Source organism: Cajanus cajan, chromosome 6 (assembly GCF_000230855.2).
Source record: "Cajanus cajan strain Asha chromosome 6, NIPB_CcT2T_4, whole genome shotgun sequence".
Lineage (NCBI taxonomy): Eukaryota > Viridiplantae > Streptophyta > Magnoliopsida > Fabales > Fabaceae > Cajanus > Cajanus cajan.
This window is the reverse complement of record NC_138522.1, coordinates 21,709,321-21,732,197: the sequence shown is the minus strand read 5'-3', so window position 1 is coordinate 21,732,197 and position 22,877 is coordinate 21,709,321. Positions and strand designations below refer to the sequence as shown.

Genomic DNA, 22,877 nt, shown 5'->3' with positions numbered 1-22,877 from the left:
TCCCAAATAAATAAGGTAAAATGCATCAGAATTAAATATATTTTAGCTACCGAAACTTTATTAATTTTAATTTTTAGTTCTTTAACAAATTTTCTTTTGGTTTTAGTTTTTGAAAAATTTTTAACAATAAAAAATTTTGACACCAAAAATATTAACAGAAAATAATTCAAAGATTAAAAATAAAAATTGACTACAATCCAAAAACTAAAATTAAAATTTAAAGTTTAGGAAAAAAATGGTATAAACTATCAATTATTTTATTTATGAGACTCAAGTGGGCTAGTCCTAGTCCATAACGTAACAGACGAGAATAGGATGCCCAACCCAATGCTACATTTCTGATTCTCTCTCTCTCTTTCACACTCACAACTTCGACTTCAACAACACAACAAGAACCATATGTTGCATCGCGATCTCTCTTTAGCTTCATATATCGCCAATATTTCATGGTGGGTTTCTCTCTTCTCTCACCCTCAAACGACGCCGTTCCGATCTATCGCTTTTTCCCTTTTCTTCTTTCAGCAACTTTGGATCTCTGTGCCTTTTCTGTTGTTGAATTGTTTCGTGGGCTGTTTATTTTATTTATTTATTTATTTAATGTTGTTACTATATTCAAAGGTTGGGTTTTTTTGGTTGCTGTTCATGCTACTGTTTTTTATGGGTTGTGGGTGGAACCCGTTAATTAGTTTTGTGATCCGTATCTGCCTTTTTCATTGAATAATCTGTGTTTGTTTTTGTTCACTGATGGATCTGATTTGTACCCTTTGATTTGATTATGCTTCAGGGTTTGGTTATTTACATGCTTCTTTTTTATGTTTTTATTAGCTTGAATTGTGTTGAATTTTGTTATACCCTTTGATGTTTATATATGGTTCAGGGTTTGTATTTTTTTTTTTTTTTATTAGCTTTGGCATTTGATGTTGAATTTTGTTTTACCCTTGTGTCTAGATTTGGTATTGACTTCAGCGGTGTTGGTGTTGGTGTTGGAGCTAGCTTATTAGAAGATTCACAGAAAGGGTTTTCAGCATCTGTTGTTGTTGTATTGTATTGTATTGAGGGAAATGGAGTTGCGAAAACCCTTCATCTGCCACTGGGTTTTCCTTTTCGTCATCATCTTTGCTCAGTTTGTCAATGGTTTTTATCTCCCCGGAAGCTATATGCACACTTACTCGAATAGGGATTTCATATATGCCAAAGTTAATTCATTGACTTCGATTGAAACCGAGCTTCCCTTCGGATATTACAGCCTCCCTTACTGCCAGCCGGATGGGGGCGTAAAGAAAAGTGCTGAGAATCTTGGAGAGCTTCTGATGGGAGATCAGATTGATAACTCGCCATACCGGTTCCAGATGAATGTAAATGAGACGGTCTACCTCTGCACCACATCCCTGTTGAATGAGCACGAGGTGAAGCTACTCAAACAAAGGACGAGGGATCTGTATCAAGTGAATATGATCCTTGACAACTTGCCTGTTATGAGGTTTACCAACCAAAATGGGGTTAAAATCCAGTGGACAGGGTTCCCTGTTGGGTACACTCCTCCTGATGGCAGTGCAGATTACATCATTAACCATCTTAAGTTCACGGTCTTGGTTCATGAATATGAAGGAAGCGGCGTTGAAATTGTGGGGACAGGGGAGGAAGGTTTGGGGGTTATTTCTGAATCTGATAAGAAAAAGGCATCCGGGTATGAAATAGTCGGTTTTCAGGTGGTACCTTGTAGTATTAAATATGATCCTGAAGTCATGTTGAAGCACAAGAGGTATGATACTCTTTCTCCCATTAGCTGCCCAGCTGAGCTTGACAAGTATCAAGTGATAAGAGAGCAGGAAAGGATATCGTTCACATACGAGGTTGAATTTGTGAAAAGCGATATAAGATGGCCATCACGTTGGGATGCTTATTTGAAGATGGAGGGTTCCCGAGTTCATTGGTTCTCGATCTTAAATTCACTTATGGTTATCTTTTTCCTTGCCGGTATTGTTTTTGTCATTTTCCTAAGAACCGTGAGGAGGGACTTGACTAGGTATGAGGAACTGGACAAAGAGACCCAAGCTCAGATGAACGAGGAGCTCTCGGGATGGAAACTTGTTGTTGGTGATGTGTTTAGGGAGCCTGATTGCTCAAAGCTTCTCTGTGTGATGGTTGGAGATGGGGTTCAAATTCTTGGAATGGCCGGTGTTACTATTGTTTTTGCAGCATTTGGCTTCATGTCACCAGCATCCCGAGGAATGCTACTAACAGGGATGATCATTTTATATCTTATCCTGGGAATTGCTGCAGGCTACGTCAGCGTGCGCTTATGGAGGACCATTAAGGGAACAACGGAAGGGTGGAGATCAATCTCCTGGTCAGCTGCATGTTTTTATCCTGGAATTGCTTTTGTCATTCTTACAGTGCTGAATTTTATTCTCTGGAGCAGCAACAGTACCGGTGCCATACCCATTTCCTTGTATTTTGAGTTGTTCTTCCTTTGGTTCTGCATTTCAGTACCCCTTACCCTCATTGGAGGATTTATGGGGACGAAAGCTCAGCCAATTGAGTATCCTGTGCGGACTAACCAGATTCCAAGGGAAATCCCTGCCCGCAAATACCCATCATGGCTTCTTGTTCTTGGTGCTGGAACTCTTCCATTTGGAACCCTCTTCATTGAGCTTTTCTTCATCCTGTCCAGTATTTGGCTTGGGAGGTTCTATTATGTGTTTGGTTTCCTGTTGGTTGTTCTTCTATTGCTAGTTATTGTTTGTGCTGAAGTGTCTGTGGTCCTCACTTACATGCATCTCTGCGTGGAAGATTGGCGGTGGTGGTGGAAGGCATTCTTTGCGTCAGGTTCTGTCGCTCTTTATGTCTTCCTGTACTCCATTAACTACTTGGTGTTCGATCTGCAGAGTCTGAGTGGACCTGTCTCAGCTACCCTTTACCTTGGCTATTCTCTACTCATGGCCATTGCAATCATGTTGTCAACCGGCACCATCGGCTTCCTTATGTCATTCTACTTTGTGCACTACTTGTTCTCATCAGTGAAGATAGATTGAGGTTCTTGCTGTCATTGCCTATTAACTATGCAAATGGTTAATTGATATAACTTGTGCTGAGTCCTTTTTGTAGCTTGATCGCATTGCAGAATATTGAGTAGGGCAACGGATGTTTCATTCATTGTCTAAAATTGTTGCCAAACGATTTTATATTCTGATGGGGATCACAGTTTGTTCTCCTTCTGCCTGTAGCGTACTTATTCAAGTATTCAATTAGTGTTTTGTGTTTCAAGTATTTTAGTTTAAGTTTCATTAGAAGGTTGTAATTCAAACTGTCTCATCTCATTTCAATACTGTAGAAAAATAATGTTAGATAGATATGTGTCTCAGAACTAGTTGTGATGTTTTCTGTGCTTTTGGCTTTTTCTTTTTGTTTTTTTTTTTACTTTTGTAACCTTTTTGGATTCAAGAATGGGAAGGAGACTTGGTATTATAGTAAAGGGAGTTATTTAAGCTTAATTTTTCGCACGAGTTAATTATATTGTTTCGTTTTTTATTTTATTTTATAGCCGGCGCTGCTTATACGTTTGAATTAATAAAATATTTTAGATATGGAAAATATTCGATAAACGTAGTAGTGCGATAGCACTTAGCATCACGTGTACTAATTGAGTTCCACATTTCTGGCATGTAATCCTTAGCACTGGACTAATGGTTTTTGAGAGGGAAAGTACATGACAATTTTAATGCAAGTACCATTAACTGTTTTTAGTGATTGTGGAAATTGCTATTGTTAAGTTTCCATTTTGACCTGGGTATCATATATTTCGTTCCCTTTTAAAAAGTTGAATAAAATTAACTGATGTCTTTCTACGGAAAGGAAAAACAAACGACTGTTTCATTCTATGGAAAGAGAAGAGCAAAGCCAAAACGAATGTCTTGAATTGAAGCATCAGACTTCAAATTTGATTGCGATTAAAGTCAAGAGTGTTGCTAAAGACAATTTTAGGAAATTAGTCATAGAATTTTTTTCATTTGAAATCACGTTGTGATGCATTTAAAATGACAACTAGGTACTTCGGTAACAATTCTTGATAAAAAAAAATTAAAAAAGCATCTGATTCTTCTACAAACTAGTTTGTTGGTCAATGAATTGTCGCTAAGATCTTTATTACGTATAAAAATAACTTGTTAAATATTAATAAGTGGATGAGTAAAGTGTGTACCATCTTCATTTTATTTATTTTGTTACAAGTTTTAAAAAAAAATGGACATAAAAGAAAATAGAGAGGATCTAAATTCGAAGTTGATATAGATATATGTCGCTGTGTCTGCTCAGGATAAGTCATTGGTTGAGTGGTTAGTTCAATTAGGGAGTTTCAAAATTAATTGATATAGCAAGTCTTATTGGTCGAAAATAGTTGTTATATAAACAATACCTATTTACTAATAAATAATATAAGATGTTTTATATTAAATGATAACATGCCAATTATCTGAATAGAACTGATTTAAATTATTTATGTTTTGGGTTCAAACTTTGTAAAAAAAAATGCAGTTTATAGAAGAGATCCTACAAACGTTTTAATCAACAATTCTACTCGGTTTTGAAAAGAAAAAAATAATAAAATAAAATTGGTATGCAGCAGCAACAAAAAGATTAGAACCAAAAAATTTATAATACTACCCAAATTTTCCAACCACTAAGCCAACCCTAAAGGTTATGTTAAATGATCATCCCCTACATAAACTCGTGACAAATTCTTGTTATAAAAACATTTGAACTACTTGCCACTCACATTACTTAAAAGATGCTGTGTCCACTGTTTGAGCTGTCATTGTCTCAACTTCAATCGTTATATTCAAAATTTTAATGCTGACCACTATTAGTGAATCAAAACCGGGCTTGGTATCGCTCATTGTTGTGGCTTTGGTTTGTTAACAATTAAAAGGATGATTCACATAGTTGACACCAAGTGTAGGTTAAATGTGTTCCTTTGAGTTTTTGCCACACCATATGCGTGTTATATTATGCGCTTCCTGGTGCTGCCATAGGCAGCAATACGCAATTGACAACATAGACGAGTTTGATCACAAAAAAATTGTCACTTGACCATCCCGATTTTATAGTTCGTCCAGAAAATATATATTTAAGCACCAGCAATTATACGTAGTACTTACTCAATACAATACCTGCATATGTTACAAATTTAATTTTGCACCTTCTATCCTTGCGCCACTTTTTCCAAAGCAACAAAACATTGATTTTTGGTAAGAAACCCAGGTTTCCACAGTTAGACAGTTGCAAAGAAGGATCTCCATGAACTTGTTTCAACCTGCGTAGGAAAATAAGTTATTTCAAATAATCTGAAAGCAGTAGATCATGCAAATACCTATAAGTTTCTCTGGCACCACTCACATCCCGATTGTTGTGCTAATAATGTGTAAGATATTAATAGTTTAGTTCAAGTATTCTTTAAGAAAATAAAAGGGAAAACTTCCGCCATTACATATAAAAAAAAAAAAAAAATCATTAGAAAAACAAGTTTTAGAGAAAGAGGAGAGGAGAAATACAATGTTAGGAAACCAGAAATTAGAACTCAAACGAGGGCTTTATTGATTCCAAAAGCAAGATCAATGAGCAGGAAAAAGGAGAATCGCTCCCTCTCCCAGAACAAAAGTTCCTCAGAAAATACTTTATCGGCCCAGCCAAATGGCATACCAAACTGAACCTACCCCGTTATCTCATGCGCACACTAACTATATAAACCCCCTTGGTCACATGAACCATCTCATCAAATGCTAACGACCTGCCATATCATCCAACTAACTAACTTATAACCCTTCTAATTCCTTTTAGTATACACTTCCAAATCATGGTTTTTGTTGCTGCCCAGTACACAAAATGCTTTCCAATATATATCAGAGTTTGAACCATGAATTCTATCATAGCATTCCACTGAAAGACAGTTTTGACATCAAGGTTGGAAGTAGGACCCTCCTTTTTGACTACTACTTTGTTTTCAAGCAGATTTCGAACTCATTCCTACAGGTTTGATATCAAAAGGACAATCCTGCCGATGATATTCCCAGTTACAAATTACAATAATCAATTTTCCTCTGATACCTGCTCTCAGGGTTGGGTTAGTCTATTACATGCTTAGGCCAGTCAACTGTCAACCATTTGTTGGACTGAGTACTACCTTTAAGCATTAGGCCATGAAACTCCTGTAAGGAACTCCAATAATACCACTTTGATATAGTGTCTCACCCCACAATCTCTGGCCTCCTCTCGGCCCCATCTTCTACAGTTCTACCCAATCCCTGGTGATGGCAAAGTCTGTGTTTGATCTCTAGTTCATACAGTAAATGAGCAAGTTCCTTCTTTTTAACTTCTGCTTGTCCCCAAAAGCATGCTAATCCCCTCCTTTTCACATGATATTATACTTTGTTATTCAAAAGGTTCATTAAGTGATCCTTGACCTCAGACCTTAATCTTGAGAACACTTCCATGTATGATTCAATAGTTTCTCAGCTGTCAACCTTTCCAAATCAATTCTTCAGCCACTTGAATTAGTCTTAAATATTTTGAGCACACCACTTAAAACAACAGGAGGTGAACACTAAATAGAAGCCAAGAACATAGCCCCTCTCATAACAAGTTTAGAAGCAAGATATTCTCTGAACACTTCTTGGGGTATAATTCTGTATGCTTTTCCAAATCTGGAATAGTATCATTCTGAGTTCTTTTTTTTCTTATCGTCTTCTACATTGCCCACGTGTGGTTCTGTTTTGGGGAGGATCCTATCAGTTTTGATCCAACCTGCCGGGTGCAACCAGGATGTAGAATTGAGTGGGTGCACTAGAGAAGTTGACCGGCTAATAAGGGATACAGTTGGGAGAATTGAAATCACTAAACGTGATTTTGTCTACATCAAAGACAATATGCCAGACATGAAGCAAATTCGGGAGCTGATCATGAAGTGTATGTTGTTGAATCTGTGAGGAATAAATAATTAGGAAAGATCATGGACTGTATGTTGTTGAATCTGTTAGGAATAAATAATTAGGAAAGAGAAAGAAAAGAGAGATTTTATAGAATAGGATAAAACAAACAAGAGATAGGAGAGAAATCTCTCTCCAAGGGTTTCCCCTTCACAAAGGATTACTCCTTTCACAAAGAGGTAAAGCTCAATCTACAGATGAAAATATCTAAATGAATTCACCTGTTAAGACTTTATGAAGGAAAAACCCTTGGAGGAGAGATTTATCTCCTATCTCTTGTTCATTTAATCATGTTCAATAAAATCTTTCTTTTCTTTCTCTTTCCTAATTCTTGGTTCCTAACACCTATTGAATGTGACTCATCTACGAATGGAATAGGAGCAGTCCTGACACAGGAGAAATGGTCAATAGTGCTCTTTAGTAAAACCTTGGAAGATATGTCGCTTACTAAGTCGATTTACGAGGAGTTGATGACCCTAATGCTGACCATTCAGCACTGGAAACCGTACAGTACTTACTAGAACAGAGGATCACCACCCAAAACCCATAGAATTTGGGTGGCCAAATTGTTAGGTTATGTTATGAGTTTGATATTGTTTATAACCATATTGGCAAGGTATCATAGAAATCGATGAGGAAGTAAAGACTAATCCAGGGTTGGCAAAGATAATTGAAGAGCTAAAGTTGGGTGGAGTATTATAGTACTCTTTTCCATAACCTTATTTGCAAAAATGCCTATATCCGCATGTAGATAACAACTTTAATCTCTATTCAAGTACTCATAGGATACCTATATACTCATCCCCGTGCTTATGTGTAAAATCAATAAACCAATGAAAAATATTGATTATAAAATACACTTCAACTATATTGAAATTCACTCTTAAATTATCCAAACATAACTTCAAATCATCAAACATAAATCATAACGCAATCAAACAACATTAGAAAAATAAAGTTCTAAATATAAATTCTAATCATTTAACATTATCATTAGTAGGAGTGGAAATTAGCCAATTAGGCTAGACTTTGGCAGGTCTGAGTCTAATCTATGTTATTTACTGTGATAGACCTTTTTTCTAAGGTCTCAGTTGGCCTGTTTAAAAGTTTGCCTACCCCGAAAGCCTATTTACGTGACTTGTTTTATACAAGACCTATAAACAAACCTATAAGCCTAAATAGGTCAACAAGCTTTGGTCATCACCAAAATTATTCATTTTATTTTTGTATACAATTGTTGCACTGAGGTTCAAACCTATTAAAGTTTTGAACTTGTATAATTTATTTAACAATTAACAATTTAACATAGATATACTTTTTTTTTTTTTTTGCATAAGCATAAAAATTATTTATTTATAATGTCAACACCAAATGCTTCTAGTTCAGATTCTAATGTCAATTCTAAAATTCCAAGTAAGTTTGTTTTTGCCGATGTTGTACAAGATGATCATGCTCCTCTTTGGTGTTATGTTAGCATATTAGATAAAAGTTCAAAAGGGGGAGGAAATAAGAGTTGGTCTTGTAATTTTTGTCAAAAGGTTTATAAAAGTTCTTATTCGAGAGTTAAAGCTCATTTGTTGAGGATTTATAGAACTGGAATTTTTGTGTGTGCAAGTGTAAATGATCAATATTTGGTTGAATTGAAATCAATTGTTGAATTGGCTAAAATAAAGTGAAATCTAAGCATGTCCCATTGCCTACAGAAAAAATGCATCATAGTTCTTTATTGAAAAAGAGAAAAGTTGGTCCTCTGGAGAAAGCATTTAATTTAGAAAATAGAGATAACATCAAAACTCTCATTGCTAGAATGTTTTATTCTTCTGGATTGCCCTTCAACCTTGCTAGAATTCCCTATTACGTGTATTCTTATTCATTTGCTGCAAATAACATGCTTAATGGTTTTCTCCCTCCTGGATACAATGCCTTGAGGACAACTCTCTTACAACAAGAGAAGGCACTAGTTGAGAGGTTGCTTAAACCTATTAAATCAACTTGGAATGCAAAAGGTGTTAGCATAATGGATGGACAAATGTCCAAGAAGGCCTTTAATTAATTTTATGGCTACAAGTGAAAGGGGTCCAATATTTTTAAAAGCTATTAATGCTTCTAATGAGATTAAAAACAAACATTATATAGTTGATAAGATGATAGAAGTTATAAAAGAAGTAGGAGAACAAAATGTTGTTCAAATTATAACAGATAATGCTCCTGTATGCAAAGGAGCTAGAATGATTGTTGAAATTTCTTTTCCTAAAATTTTCTGGACTCCTTGTGTTGTTCACACATAGAACCTTGCATCGAAGAACATATGTGCTACCAAAAACACTAAAAGAAATGAGTTAGCTTATGCTGAATGTAATTGGATTACTCAAGTTGTTGATGATGTTTCTTTTCTTAGGAACTTTATCATGAATCACTAAATGAGATTGGCAATTTTTAATCACTTCTCACCTCTAAAATTGTTTGCTATAACTGAAACATGCTTTACATCTATTCTAGTGATGTTAAAGAGATTTAAACTTTTGAAAGGTACTTTGTAATCGATGCTTATTAGTGAAGAATGGAACTCTTATAGAGAAGATGATGTGGGTAAGGCCCAAGCTGCAAAGGAATTTATTTTGAATGATGTGGTGGGACAAAATTACATATATTCTTAATTTCACCGAGCCTATTTATAGTATGCTTAGGGCTTGTGACACAGATAATCCCACACTTCATTTGGTCTATGAGATGTGGGATAATATGATAGAAAAAGTAAAGACGTCTATATATAGATATGAAGGAAAGAGTTAAATGATATATCAACAATTTATGAAGTTGTTTATTCTATACTAGTTGATAGGGGGACTAAGAGTTGCACCCCTCTTCACTGCAAGGCTCACTCTTTGAATCCTAGGTAAAATTAGCCTATTAAATATTTATTTGTTTTTATTATTTATTTATAAATAATTTGATTGTCACTAAATTTTTTTATCTATTAACTTTTTTATTTATTCATAGGTACTACAGTGATAAATAGCTTCAAGAGGCTCCAAATAGAATTTCTCCACATGAGGATGAAGAAATTTCTATGGAAAGAAATAAATGTTTAAGAAAGCTTTTCACAACAGTCGAAGAAAGAAAAAAGGTTTCTCTTGAATATGCTGATTTTTCATCAAAAGCTCATAATTTTGCTTCTTTTGACTCAATTGAAGATAGATGGACATTAGATACTAAATCCTGGTGGGTAATGCATGGTTCTTCTGCCCCTCTCCTTCAAAAGCTTTCTTTAAAGCTTCTTGTACAACCTAGTTCCTCATCTTGTTGCGAAAGGAATTGGAGTACTTATTCCTTCATTCACTCCTTGAAAAGAAATAAGTTGAATCCTAAAAGACCAGAAGACTTGGTTTATGTACATACTAATTTGCGACTCTTGTCTAGGAAAAGTGAAGAATATATGCAAGGGAGTACTAGAATGTGGGACATTGTGTAATGATGGAAGTTTATGAGAACGGACGAATCAATGAAAATGGCAGTGTATTGAGTGAATGACTGAATATGTTCTCTGTGTATTATTTACATATCATGGATCTTTTTAACAAGGAAAGGAAGTTTGCTATCTCTAGCAAATACAGAGAATCAAAGAAAGAGAAATACTATGGACAAGAAGCATGACACCCCTTCCGTTACCACCTCCCCATAAATCTAATTGAGACCCCACACATAATCCCGAAAACGTGAATTCGTTATTCTCTCTCTCTCTTACTGGTCCTGTGCTCATTACTTGCCAGCTGTCCAATGCCACTAACAAAATCCCCGCCCACCGAAAAACTTTCCAATTCTGTCCTTGCCTCACTTTCTGATATAACATTGCCTCTCCCATTAAAAATAACCTTGTCCTCAAGGTTGGCATCCGGATATGATTCTTTAAATGACACCCAATCCTCCCATGTAGCATGTATCTCTTCAAGGCCTTCCCATTTAATCAGCACTTGTTGAACTTCTTTACCACCTTTGATAATAACCTTGGTCTGCAGAATGGCCATAGGTTGCAGGATTGGACCAACTTCATTAGTCCTCGTGGTCAAAGGAATATATGGTTTGATATGTTCACCATAACAAGGTTTCAACTGGGAACAATGGAATACTGGATGAATTTTGGCATGATTTGGCAGCAACAATTTATAAGCAACAGAGCCCACTTTCTTCACAATTGGAAATGGTCCAAAGTATTTCATTCCCAACTTCTGGTTTTTTCTTAAGGCCATAGAATTTTGTCTATAAGGTTGGAGCTTAACCAACACCATATCTCCTTCCTTGAACTCGACATCCCTTCTTTTTTTATCTGCATTCTTCTTCATATTTTGCTGAGCTTTCATTAAATTGTGTTTCAACTGAGACAGAATCAAATCTCTCTGTTGCAGCATCTCTCTAAGTTCCAATGGATCATTGTTGTCCAAGACATATTTGTCCAAGACATATTTGTCCAAGCAAGGGGGTTCTCTCCCATACACAACCCGAAAAGGAGTCAATCCTGTGCTGAGATGGTATGATGTATTGTACCAAAATTCAGCCCACGACAAAAACTTAGACCAGGATTTTGGATTAGTATATGTGAAGCACCGCAGATACATTTCTAAGCAATGATTTACAGCCTCCGATTGTCCATCAGTTTGAGGGTGGTATGCCGTGCTCATCACTAATGTGGTGCCACTCAACTTGAACAATTGCTTCCAAAACTGACTAATGAAGACTTTATCTCTGTCAGAAACTATAGTCCGAGGTATGCCATGTAATTTGGCCACATTTTTCATGAAAACATCAGCAACTTGCACACTAGTATAATTTGTCTTTAGTGTCGCAAAGTGAGCATATTTTGAAAGCCTGTCCACAACCACATAAATCACTGTGAAGCCATAGGATGGTGGTAACCCAATGATAAAATCCATAGCTATGTCATCCCATATTTGTTTTGGAATTGGTAAGGGTTGTAATAACCCTGCAGGTAAAGCATTGGAAGCTTTGGCTTGTTGGCAGATAAGACATTTCTTCACAAATACTGCAATGTCTTGCTTCATTCCCTTCCAATGAAATTGAGCAGCAATTCGGGCTATTGTTCTTGTGATACCCCCATGCCCACCAAAAGGTGAAGAATGAAATTCTTCAAGAATTTTCTGAATCATGGAATGTTTAGGTGGCACAACTAACTTACCATTCCAGTATAGCAAATCATCTTGAGTGGAGTACATAGGATGAGGTGGCTTCCCTTGTATACAATCTTTTTGAATAGCACTCAGAGTTGTATCTGCAGCTATAGCATCTCGTAATTCTGACAAAATCTCAAGCTTGGGTTGTGACCAAGCCATGAAAAAAGACCTGGAAAGCGCATCTGCTGGGATGTTTTCTTTCCCAGGTTTATACTCCACTGTAAACTCATACCCCAACAATTTATGCAACCACAATTGCTGTTCTGGAGTTTGCACTGCTTGTTCAGTGATGCTTCTTAAACTTCTTTGATCCGTTCTGATAACGAACTTATGTCCAAGCAAATAATGCCGGAATTTTGCAATGGCTTCTGTGACAGCATATAATTCCCTTGAATAAGCTGATTTTTTTTGTAAAGTAGGATTGAGCTTCTTAGAAAAAAAAAAGCGATGGGATGATTATTTTGACTTAGGACAGCTCCCACTCCCGTTCCTGATGCATATGTTTCCAAGACAAATGGTTGTGAAAAATTGGGTACAACAAGTACTAGCGCATTTGTTAAAGCCAATTTAAGAGCTTCAAAAGCAATTGTGGCTTGAGAATCCCAAACAAAACTGTCCATTTTAAGAAGTTGTGTCAATGGACTGGCAATTGAAGCATACCCTCAGATAAACTTCCAATAATACCCTGAGTCCCAAAAACCCACGTAGTTGTTTTAGAGTTGTAGGTTGTGGCCAAGCTAGCACTGCAGCAACCTTAGAAGCATCCACTGCCACCCCTTTGCCCGATATTGTGTGACCCAGGTATTCCATTTGTAATAAGCCAAATGAGCACTTCGACAATTTAGCATATAATTGATGCTTCCTCAGAATTTGTAGAACCACCTCTAAATGATGTAAATGAGAAACCCAAGAAGAGCTGTATATGAGTATATCATCAAAAAACACAAGAACAAACTTCCTCAATAATCCTTTGAAAATCTCGTTCATCAATGATTGAAATGTGGCAGGAGCATTAGTCAAGCCAAATGGCATGACTATCCACTCATAGTGGCCATGGTGGGTTCTAAAAGCAGTTTTGAACCTGTCCTCCTTGTTTAACAATATTTGGTGGAAGCCTGACCTTAGATCAAGCTTGGAAAAAAATTGTGCCCCAAATAACTCATCTAACAATTCATCCACCGTAGGCATGGGAAAACTATCCTTGATAGTTATAGCATTTAAAGCCCGATAATTTGTGCAAAACCGCCATGTACCATCCTTCTTCTTAACTAACACAATTGGAGAAGAAAAAGGACTGTTGCTAGGTATAATCAACCCTTCCTGTAACATATCACTAACCATTTTCTCAATTTGTTCTTTCTGACTATGGGGATATCTATAGGGCTTGACCCTTACCGGCTTTGTATTCGGTAACAATGGAATACTGTGATCATGAGTTCTATTAGGTGGCAAGCCTTGAGGAACATCAAACACATCTTTGTAAGTATGTAATAAAATGGCAATTTCAGGTTCCACATTGTTAGGAATTTGTACCCACTGATCATCAGAGCAATAAGGTAATTGCATCTGCAATGTAAAAATCTCCGCAATAGCATGTGTTCTATTCATTCGGCGAATGTGATTAAACTAAGCCTGTACGGGTAACTTATTCCGATTCCCATGCAAAGTGATAAAGTTTCCATCCAGATAAAACTTAAAGAGTCAAGGCACTGTAGTCATATATGTGAGGTCCTAAAGTTGCTAGCCAAGCTGCACCCAGGACTAGATCTGCACCTGAAATTGGTAAAAGATACACAGGCAAGCGTAACACATGCCCCTGAATCTGCACCTCCACCTTTTTTATCATTCCTTCAACTGTCAATGCATGACCATTGCCGACCAAAACTTGGAAACCAGAAGTTGATTCCACAGGCAATTTAAGAGAATTTGCAAGTCTTGGTTGTAAAAAATTATCTGAGCTCCCACTATCAAGTAAAACTTGAACTGCCACACCATTTATAGAGCCTTGAAATTTCATAGTTCCAACACCTGATCCCCCTTTTAGAGCATTAAAAGACAAATGATGATCCATAGTCACATCCTGAGTTTTATCTGTATCTTCATCAGGTGGCTCTGGTTCCCCAACATTTTCCTCATCTCCCTCCATATGTAATAACAAATATTTTTTGTTAGGACAACGGTGCATTGGAGTGAACCTATCATCACAAGTAAAACATAGGCCCTTTTCGCGCCTTAATTGCATCTCAGCAGTGGACATGTTTCTGACATTTGAATATCTGGGATTTTGTGTGGTGGGTTGTATGTTGGTAGGATTAGGTAATAATGGAGGAAGGCTACTGGTTTTGTGGGTTTGGCTTAAAGTTGGAGAGGTAGATTTGGAATATGGTTGGTGTAGGTAATTTTTCTGTTTAGGGCTATATTTTTATTCGTACAGTTTGGCCAATGAAACCGCTCGAACCATAGACGTAGGGTCCTGGGCAATGACATCCCTACGTATTTAAGACTTAAGACCACTGATGAAACAATCTAACAAGGCATCTGGAGTGACCCCGTACACGCGATTTGCCAAGGAAGTAAATTCACGATAGTATTCCTGGACTGAACCTAGTTGGTTGAGCTTAAACGGAGTAGAACGTGGGCATTCATACGGAGAGGGACCAAATTCTATTTCCAATGCTCTGGTAAATCCCACCCATGATTGAAATGGGTTGTTGTTAGAAAGCATTTGGAACCACGGTATCACATCCGCATCCATGTGCATAGCAGCAATTGTTAAGCGTTGTTCATCAGGGGTATTATAATATGTAAAAAACTGCTCCGCCTTAAAAATCCATTCCAATGCATTAGCTCCATTAATCGAGGAAAATCAAGTTTGACATTACGAACCTGGAATGGAGGTGCAGAGGAACCCGAAATCACTGGACCAGAGGATGCCGAAGCAGCACCAGTTAAGTTCAGGGACTGGATTCCAGCTTCCATTTTTTCAAACCGGTTTGCATATTCCACATGACGCAATTCCATCATTTCAAGCAACCGCTTGACATCAGCTGATAAATTCTTGACATCGGAAGTCAATTCCTTCAAACGTATGTTTTCCGCCATGGAATTGGAATGAAAGCACCAATGTAATGATGGAAGTTTATGAGAATGGACGAATCAATGAAAATGGCAGTGTATTGAGTGAATGACTGAATATGTTCTCTGTGTATTATTTACGTATCATGGATCTTTTTAACAAGGAAAGGAAGTTTGCTATCTCTAGCAAATACAGAGAATCAAAGAAAGAGAAATACTATGGACAAGAAGCATGACACCCCTTCCGTTACCACCTCCCCATAAATCTAATTGAGACCCCACACATAATCCCGAAAACGTGAATTCGTTATTCTCTCTCTTACTGGTCCTGTGCTCCACCTCCTGTGTATTACTTGCCAGCTGTCCAATGCCACTAACAAAATCCCCACCCACTGAAAAACTTTCCAATTCTGTCCTTGCCTCACTTTCTGATATAACACATTGGTGGAGATGCATAGGGTATCTTTGATGGTGTCAATGTTATCAAATAACCTTTATGGTGCTGCTATAAAGGTATAACGTGGTGTTTTTGAACCCTTCCATCATTTGCTCTCCGTTATTTCCCATTATATAGCGGCATCCGCCATATCCGCCATGGAACCCGCCATGGCGCCCGCTATATCCGCCATGGCACCTGCTATATCCGCCATAGCCATGGCCTCATGACGCTTATGGCGGAATTCCTCCTCATCCTCTGTTTTTTTTCTCATCTTTTCTCTTGTGAAGCTCCTAAAAACAACTATGGTGAGCCTTCTTAGGCCACTAGCCTCCAACAACCTGAACCATAGCGGCCTAAGTTCCAGAAAGTTTTCCGGCCAACAAATCCAGTGACCCATAAGAGTTCTTTTTGTTTTCCGTTTGTTTTTTCTTCTTCCTTCCATTTCTTTATTTTTCTTTGTTTTTTCCATCTATTTTTCATTTCTTCAGATGTTCATCGTCTCTTTCTCTCTCTTCTCTCTCTCTATCTCTCTCTTATTTTGTGGGATTGTTTTTGTTCTTCATCTGTTCAATGTTTTTGTTCTCAATTTTTCAAAATTTTGGAATTTAGTTATCTATATTTTAGAATTTCATTATCATGTTCTGTTATGTTGTTTTCTATATTAAACCTACAATGTTGTTCCCAATTTTGTTTCACTTATAGCACAATGGTAAGCAGAAAGCACCCAACACTAAAGTCATGCATCCTAAAAGTCTGTTTTTTTATTTTTGGTTTTGTTTTTAATATATATATATAGTAATTATTTTTGTCTGCCATCTGCCATGGCATCCATCATAAGCCGCCATGCCATCCGCCATATGTTTATGGCGAATTATTGGCTTACCACCATAGACCATTATCCGTTATTGATAACCTTGGATAGTGTTGAAAATCTTGAAATGGCATCATTATCTCTTGATGAACCAGAAATGGAAGTTGTTTTATTTACAGATGATGGTCAAGGAGGGGATGAAATTGATATTATTCCTATTTCTTTACAATAAAAAATGTTTTCTAATTTTTTTAGTAATGTTTAAAAATTAAAAAGCAAGAAATGTATTCTTAATTTTGATTTTTGAATGATATTTATTTGCAATTACTATTTTATATATATTAATTTAATTTTTTTAATATGTATCCTATACGTATCATATCCTATATTTTCAAAACTTGACATATCGTCATATCGGATATGTATCGTATCCAATACACATATCGTATCCGTGCATCATAGATATATATATTATACAGATTATATATTCGTTTCATCATTGTGCTTTACCTATGAAGTTTAAATATTATTTTGGCCTAATAATACCTAAAAAAAACTAAAACATGACAAAGACTAAGGTTTAAACTATCTAAAATAATATTTAAAATTTAACTTAAGATTTTATATTATAATATAAGATATTTTTATTTAATTAATTAATTATATATAAATAAAGGTGTGGAGAGACAAAGTGGGTACTATTGTACCCGTACCCACCCCATCCCCATTGAATTCTGCAGATAAATCCCCACTCCACAGCCCACCCCATTATGCGGATTTTTACCCTTTTCATTGAGGATACTTTTTGCGGGTACCCATAAGGTCTAGGTACATTTTGTCATCCCCAATGGTTAATGTGCTCTTAAGATGGAGAGAGGCCAGGGAATTGCAGCTTATATCCAGACCATATTGGCAAGATATCATAGAAATCGACGAGGAAGTAAAGGTTGATCCAGGGTTGGCAAAGATAATTGAAGCGCTAAACTTGAAGCCTAACTCTCATGCTCAATACACCTTGGAGAATGGGAGGCTATATTACAAGGGTAGATTAGTGTTGGCAGCAACCTCAACATGGATTCCCAAGTTTCTAAAAGTGTTCCTCTCATCGCCCTTGGGAGGACATAGAGTGTATCGAACTTATTGAAGGGTGGCTCAGTCTCTTTTCCAGACAGTGAGGCACTCAAACAGCTCAAATTTCAGATGACTCATTATGCTAATGCTCAGAGGAAACCAATGAAAATACAAGTGGTGGGCTGGGTGTATCTAAAGATCAGACCTCACTGATGTTTCAATGCCTGCAAAACTTCATCCCAAACTGTCGGCTCAATATTATGGTCCATATTTGGTCCTGAAGCAAACAGGGACTGTGGCTTCCAAATTATAGCTCCCTAAACAGCTCAGGAACCATTAGGTTTTCCACGTGTTGCAGCTGAAAAAGGCAGCGGGAGATCATGCAGTGGAAGCAGAACTTCAAGGGATAACCATGAGTTATCAACCTACACGGATTTTAGGCAGCCGCACAGTCATTAAGTGTGGCACTCAAAGCCAGCAAGTTTTGATTCAGTGGCACGACAAACCAGTAGAGGAAGTTACTTGGAAAAAGTCTTAACCCATCAACAGTCAATTTTCAAATTTCAACCTTGAGGACAAGGTTGTTCACAGGAGCGAGGTACTGTTAGGCATGAAAAAGTAGTTCCCAAACAGGCCTTATGGGTATATTATAGGAGGAAAAATAAAAGGGCAGATTAGAAGTTTCAGTACTGGCTATAAATAACCCTCTGGATGTAGAGGTGGAAATATATTTTTCTAATTGTTAGTTTCTACTGGATTTTACCAGTGTGAAAGAAGAGTGCTCCTTTGGGGTACACTTGTGTTGTGTGCTTGTTTCTTTAAAAAATCTTGAATAATACCCTTCTGAGTTCTTGTTTTCTCTTATCTTCTATATTGTCTAGTGTGGTTCTGTTTTGGGAGGATCCCATCAGAAAGCCTTCATACAGAATTGTCAAAAAGCACTCCAAAGTTGAAAGATATCCCCAATATCCCAAGAACCCCAAAAAGATTGTTTGTTCCAAAGGAAAATAATTGCTTTACAATGTAACAAAAGATGGTTTAAGAATTCTTTCATATAGTTATCCATGAAGTCTCCTATTAAAGACACTTGCCAGCTAAAAAACCATAATTTCAAGACCATAAATGATAGAAAACAAACAATGAAATCATTACTTAAATATCACTTAATATATAAATCATGATCACAACTACAATTAGTGAGTCGACCTTTCTTGGAGATAATGTTCTTCCATTTATCCTTGAGATCAATAGGAGTACGAGTCTTGTCAAATACACCACAACCAAATTCCAAAATTTTCTTCCAAGGGATCTTCTGATTTTCTGTTGAGAACTTTAATACTCCTGCCTGCAATGTGAGAACCAAAGCTAATGCTATAATTGACAAATAAAAGCCTTGTGCAGCTATAGTTTCTTAGATGAATACCTTGTCCAATGGGAAAAGTTCCATAACTGATTATATATGTTTCACAACTTCAAGGTTCATAATAACTTAGAGAAACAAAAAATCTTTATAAAATGTTTAATAGGAAATTGGAAGCTTTCCAAACAAATCCTAAATACACAGGACATTACAAAAAAAATAAAAATAAAATCTAAATGGGATGAATGAAAAGAAATAGATTCTTCATTGTTCTTCCCATAGAAAAACCAGTATGCCATCCATCTCAATCAGGTAGAGATATTAAATTGGATTTAATGTCAAAGGTCATAGCATCTTATCATGAATGTTGCACCCACATGCTGGAAAGTGGAAATACAAGCACAAAGAAAAGCATAAGTTGAAAGTTGCCTCAATATTCTAGTCTCCAAATAAGTGTTTTAGAATGATAGATGGGTTGGTTGTAATATTCTGAAGACATTATTAGATCACAAATATTAAGAACATGAAATTCAAAAAATGTTTATTTGGTTAATATTACAGTTAAACATAGAGGTATTTTAGTAATTTTTGAATTTCCATGATAGAATTAACAGACTTGTGAATTATAGGAGAGCATATTGCTCTCTCTTAGGTTTTATGATGAAAATCATGCAACCAGCATGACACTAATATCCCTCTTATTTTGTGCATTTCAGCTGTACCTTCAAATACATCAATTCAACTTTTAATTCACCTATTTTGTGCTATCAATTTACCCAAGAAAATTCAAATCCTTTAGATGGCCTTAGATACCCCGCTTTCTAATTACATTGATCAACAGCCTAAGTAAAACCATTCTTCATGGTTGTTGGATAGACATGCTAATTAAGGTTATTCTTTCCGCACCAATTCAACTGCCAAAGATATAATGTTCTTTAGTTTAATCATGGGATGAAGACATGTCTACTTTTCACAAACTCAGAATCATATACTTAAATGGAGGTAGTACATGTACATTATATGGTTTTTAACAATGGTTATATATTTGAAATGAAAACTTTTGTTTGAAGTTTCAACCCATTTGACATTGATAGAGCTTGATACAAATAATTCATTAAGTTTTAGGAAAATATGATATTTTACGAAACATATACCTTGAGAACTCTCTCTTCTTCATTTGTCCAAAATAATCTCTTACGTTTTCCGGTCAGTGAAAACCGCTTCATCCTGCAATTGAGAAACAATAGACTGAATATTTGAATTGGCTCCTTTACTTAGCTAACAGAAAGCAAGTCTCCATCCAACCCACTTGAAAAATCAAATTCCTATGATAGCATAAAGCATTCATTCAATTATACATCCAAGGTTTTAAACTGCTACAATGAATAAACCATCAGTATAGTCCTTAAAGTATTTCCTTCTCTCCTAATAAGTCCTTAAAGGGGTAAAATACTATTCGGTTCCTGAAAGTCCATAACACTGACACTATAATCTTTGAAAGTGAGAAAATTAAAAAATAAATAAATAAATAAACAATAATAATCCTTGAATGTTTTAGTTGTTTCATTTAAGACCCTAAAAGTAATCACTTATTATCATTTTAATCCCTAAATATACGTTAATATTATCATCTAAGTCACATGTTTTTTTGAATTTTGGACCATGTTCAACACTTTCAAGGACTTATTCTTGAATTTTTATACATTCACAAACCAAAGTGCCGGCGACATACACTTTCATAACTCAAATGGTGTTTTACCCGTCCTTAAAGTTATAAAATTATAAAAGCAGTCCCTAAAGTATTAAAACTCATGCTACATAGTCCCTAAAATATTGAAAAATGCTTCAAATTAGTCCCTCAACACAGTGACAGATCATTCAAAAAATTCAGCAAATGACTCACATTTTCCCCGGTGACCTCTGAAGTTTCCTCAAACTTCGGAAGCTCGTAACCTCCTCCTCGTTTACGTCACGAGCAATTTTCCCTTCAGCGTTACAATGCTCATGCTCATGCTCATGCTCATGCTCATGCTCATGCTCATGCTCATGCTCTTGTTGAAACAACGAGTTCTTCGCAGAAGCATCCTTCCTTTTCCTCACTGTCACTGATTCCACATTGGATTCCGAATCATTGGTCTCACTCACAGAACAACGCGACGCATTCAGAGACACCTTGCTCTCATCTCCGTCTTTATTCTCTTCGGATTCCGATTCCGATTCCGCATCCTGCGCCGCGCCCGCACGTGCGCCAGCGGAATCCGCACGTGCGTCGGTGTCTAAGAAGCGTGACAAGGCTTTCTTCGCGGCGAGGGCCTTCTCCCTGAGCTGTTGACACGTGTCGACGGCGCGCTTGTACCAGCAGTAGGGGCAGTAGAAGTTACCCGAACCGTCGAATTTAGGTTCGGAACCGATGCAGTTGGCGTGGACGCTGATGGGGCAGCCACTTTCGTGGCAAACCAGAACTCCCTCCTCGCCTTCTCCTTTATTATCGCAACATATGCATATGCTCTTGTCCAACAAATCCACGGGTTCGGTTCCAGGTTCGGGTCCAGGTTCGGGAGATGCCCAAAGGAGCGGAATGGCGGAGAAGGAAGGAACAGTCACAGGTGGGAATGACGACGGTTTACGTTTGCCTACAGTCTTTTTTCTCATTCTCGAAGGAAAACACTAAAATGTTTCGCCTTCGCCCCCTCTCAAACTCAAATACCTGTGTCTACTACAACTACGCGTGTGTGCGTCAAATTATTATTAGAATATAATTATTTTAAATTGTTTTTGGTTAATTTTCTTTTTTAAGTCTATATAGCTTTTTCACTTGATGTTCATCTCTATAATTTAAAATATATTTTTTAATTTTTTATAATTATTTTTTATTCATTTTTATTATTATAATTTTTTAATTTAATAAAGATATTAATTCAATTTTGTGTCTTTAATATCAAATTTATTTTATTAGAATTATTTTAAATTAAGTTTTTTTACGTTTCATGTTACTTTTATATTTTACTCCCACTTATAATGTTTATTGTCAAATCACTATACTTACTAACATAATTACTAAGTAGTAGAAAACATAAACATCTTCAAACCTAAGATATTTATGCAAGCAATACTTGAATATTTATACAATAAGTATATGTATATGGTATAAAAAAAACATAAAACAACCATTGCTTATAACAATTGGGAAACACAAAATCCTTGATGGAGTTATAACAAATCCTTGTACACATATAAAAAAAAATATCAATATTAAAAGGCTAAAATCTTAAGTTGTCACTTAAGCATTTACATAAAGTTGTATCAGAACAACCTCCACAAAATTGATGGAGTTTAATGTAGTTTTTCTGTTTTGAATAATATCTTGGTTTACCGATAAGTTCTAGTCTTTAGGAATATATATCTAGATTTGAAATATTGTTGTTTTCTCATTTTTGTTACCACTAGCCTTTATTTTCGCCTATTTTCCATTGTAGTGCAAACGTGTATTAATTGGCTATTTAAGCCAAGGCTACTATTAATAAAATAGAGTCATTTCTCTACAACTCAGTTTGTTGTATTCCTAGTATTATATTCATTTCAAATAAAAATTCTGAACAAAAATGTCATATCTTGCATGGTCAACCATCGTGTTCGCCATCCAAACTAATTTTGATTTGCTCTTATATCAAGTATGATCATTGTAGTTCAACACATGAAAAAGTAAAGGTAAGTTTGTGTAAAAAGATTAAACATGTGTTAAGTCAAAATACGATCCCCTAAACTCAGAGTTTTAATGCTAACAAACAAAGTATTTTTATATAGAAGAAATGCATGTGAAAACACATCTTTGAAATGTATCTTTGAAAAACTTATCAAATGAAGTGTAAGACATTGCCAATCAGACGAAGCATATAGTTTGCCTCATATACATTAAATATTTATCATTTATTGAGACTAACGAAAAAGTTTGCTT

At 36.1% G+C, this 22,877-nt stretch overlaps 2 protein-coding genes across 2 annotated transcripts; one reads left to right on the top strand and one right to left on the bottom strand.

Moving 5' to 3' along the window:
- Positions 1 to 286: 286 nt before the first annotated feature.
- LOC109817977 (transmembrane 9 superfamily member 12) lies at positions 287 to 3,494 on the top strand. Its single transcript, XM_020383343.3, has 2 exons — positions 287 to 449; positions 949 to 3,494. The coding sequence occupies exon 2, from the start codon at positions 1,062 to 1,064 to the stop codon at positions 3,033 to 3,035; it is 1,974 nt and encodes a 657-aa protein (XP_020238932.1). The 5' UTR covers positions 287 to 449; positions 949 to 1,061; the 3' UTR covers positions 3,036 to 3,494.
- A 1,567-nt stretch (positions 3,495 to 5,061) lies between these two features.
- Positions 5,062 to 21,625, bottom strand: LOC109817976 (uncharacterized). Its single transcript, XM_020383342.3, has 4 exons — positions 20,826 to 21,625; positions 20,077 to 20,149; positions 18,769 to 18,907; positions 5,062 to 5,311 (listed from the first exon to the last, which is right to left on the bottom strand). The coding sequence occupies exons 1-4, from the start codon at positions 21,572 to 21,574 to the stop codon at positions 5,307 to 5,309; spliced, it is 966 nt and encodes a 321-aa protein (XP_020238931.1). The 5' UTR covers positions 21,575 to 21,625; the 3' UTR covers positions 5,062 to 5,306.
- Positions 21,626 to 22,877: the final 1,252 nt, after the last annotated feature.

Excerpts from the sequence above, each read along its gene's own strand:
- LOC109817977 (XM_020383343.3), top strand. The coding sequence starts at position 1,062 with ATGGAGTTGCGAAAACCCTTCATCTGCCACTGGGTTTTCCTTTTCGTC.
- LOC109817976 (XM_020383342.3), bottom strand. The coding sequence starts at position 21,574 with ATGAGAAAAAAGACTGTAGGCAAACGTAAACCGTCGTCATTCCCACCT. Across the intron at positions 20,150-20,825 it reads CAGAGGTCACCGGGGAAAAT|GATGAAGCGGTTTTCACTGA; the intron begins GTGAGTCATTTG and ends TCTCAATTGCAG. Across the intron at positions 18,908-20,076 it reads AAGAAGAGAGAGTTCTCAAG|GCAGGAGTATTAAAGTTCTC; the intron begins GTATATGTTTCG and ends CTCACATTGCAG.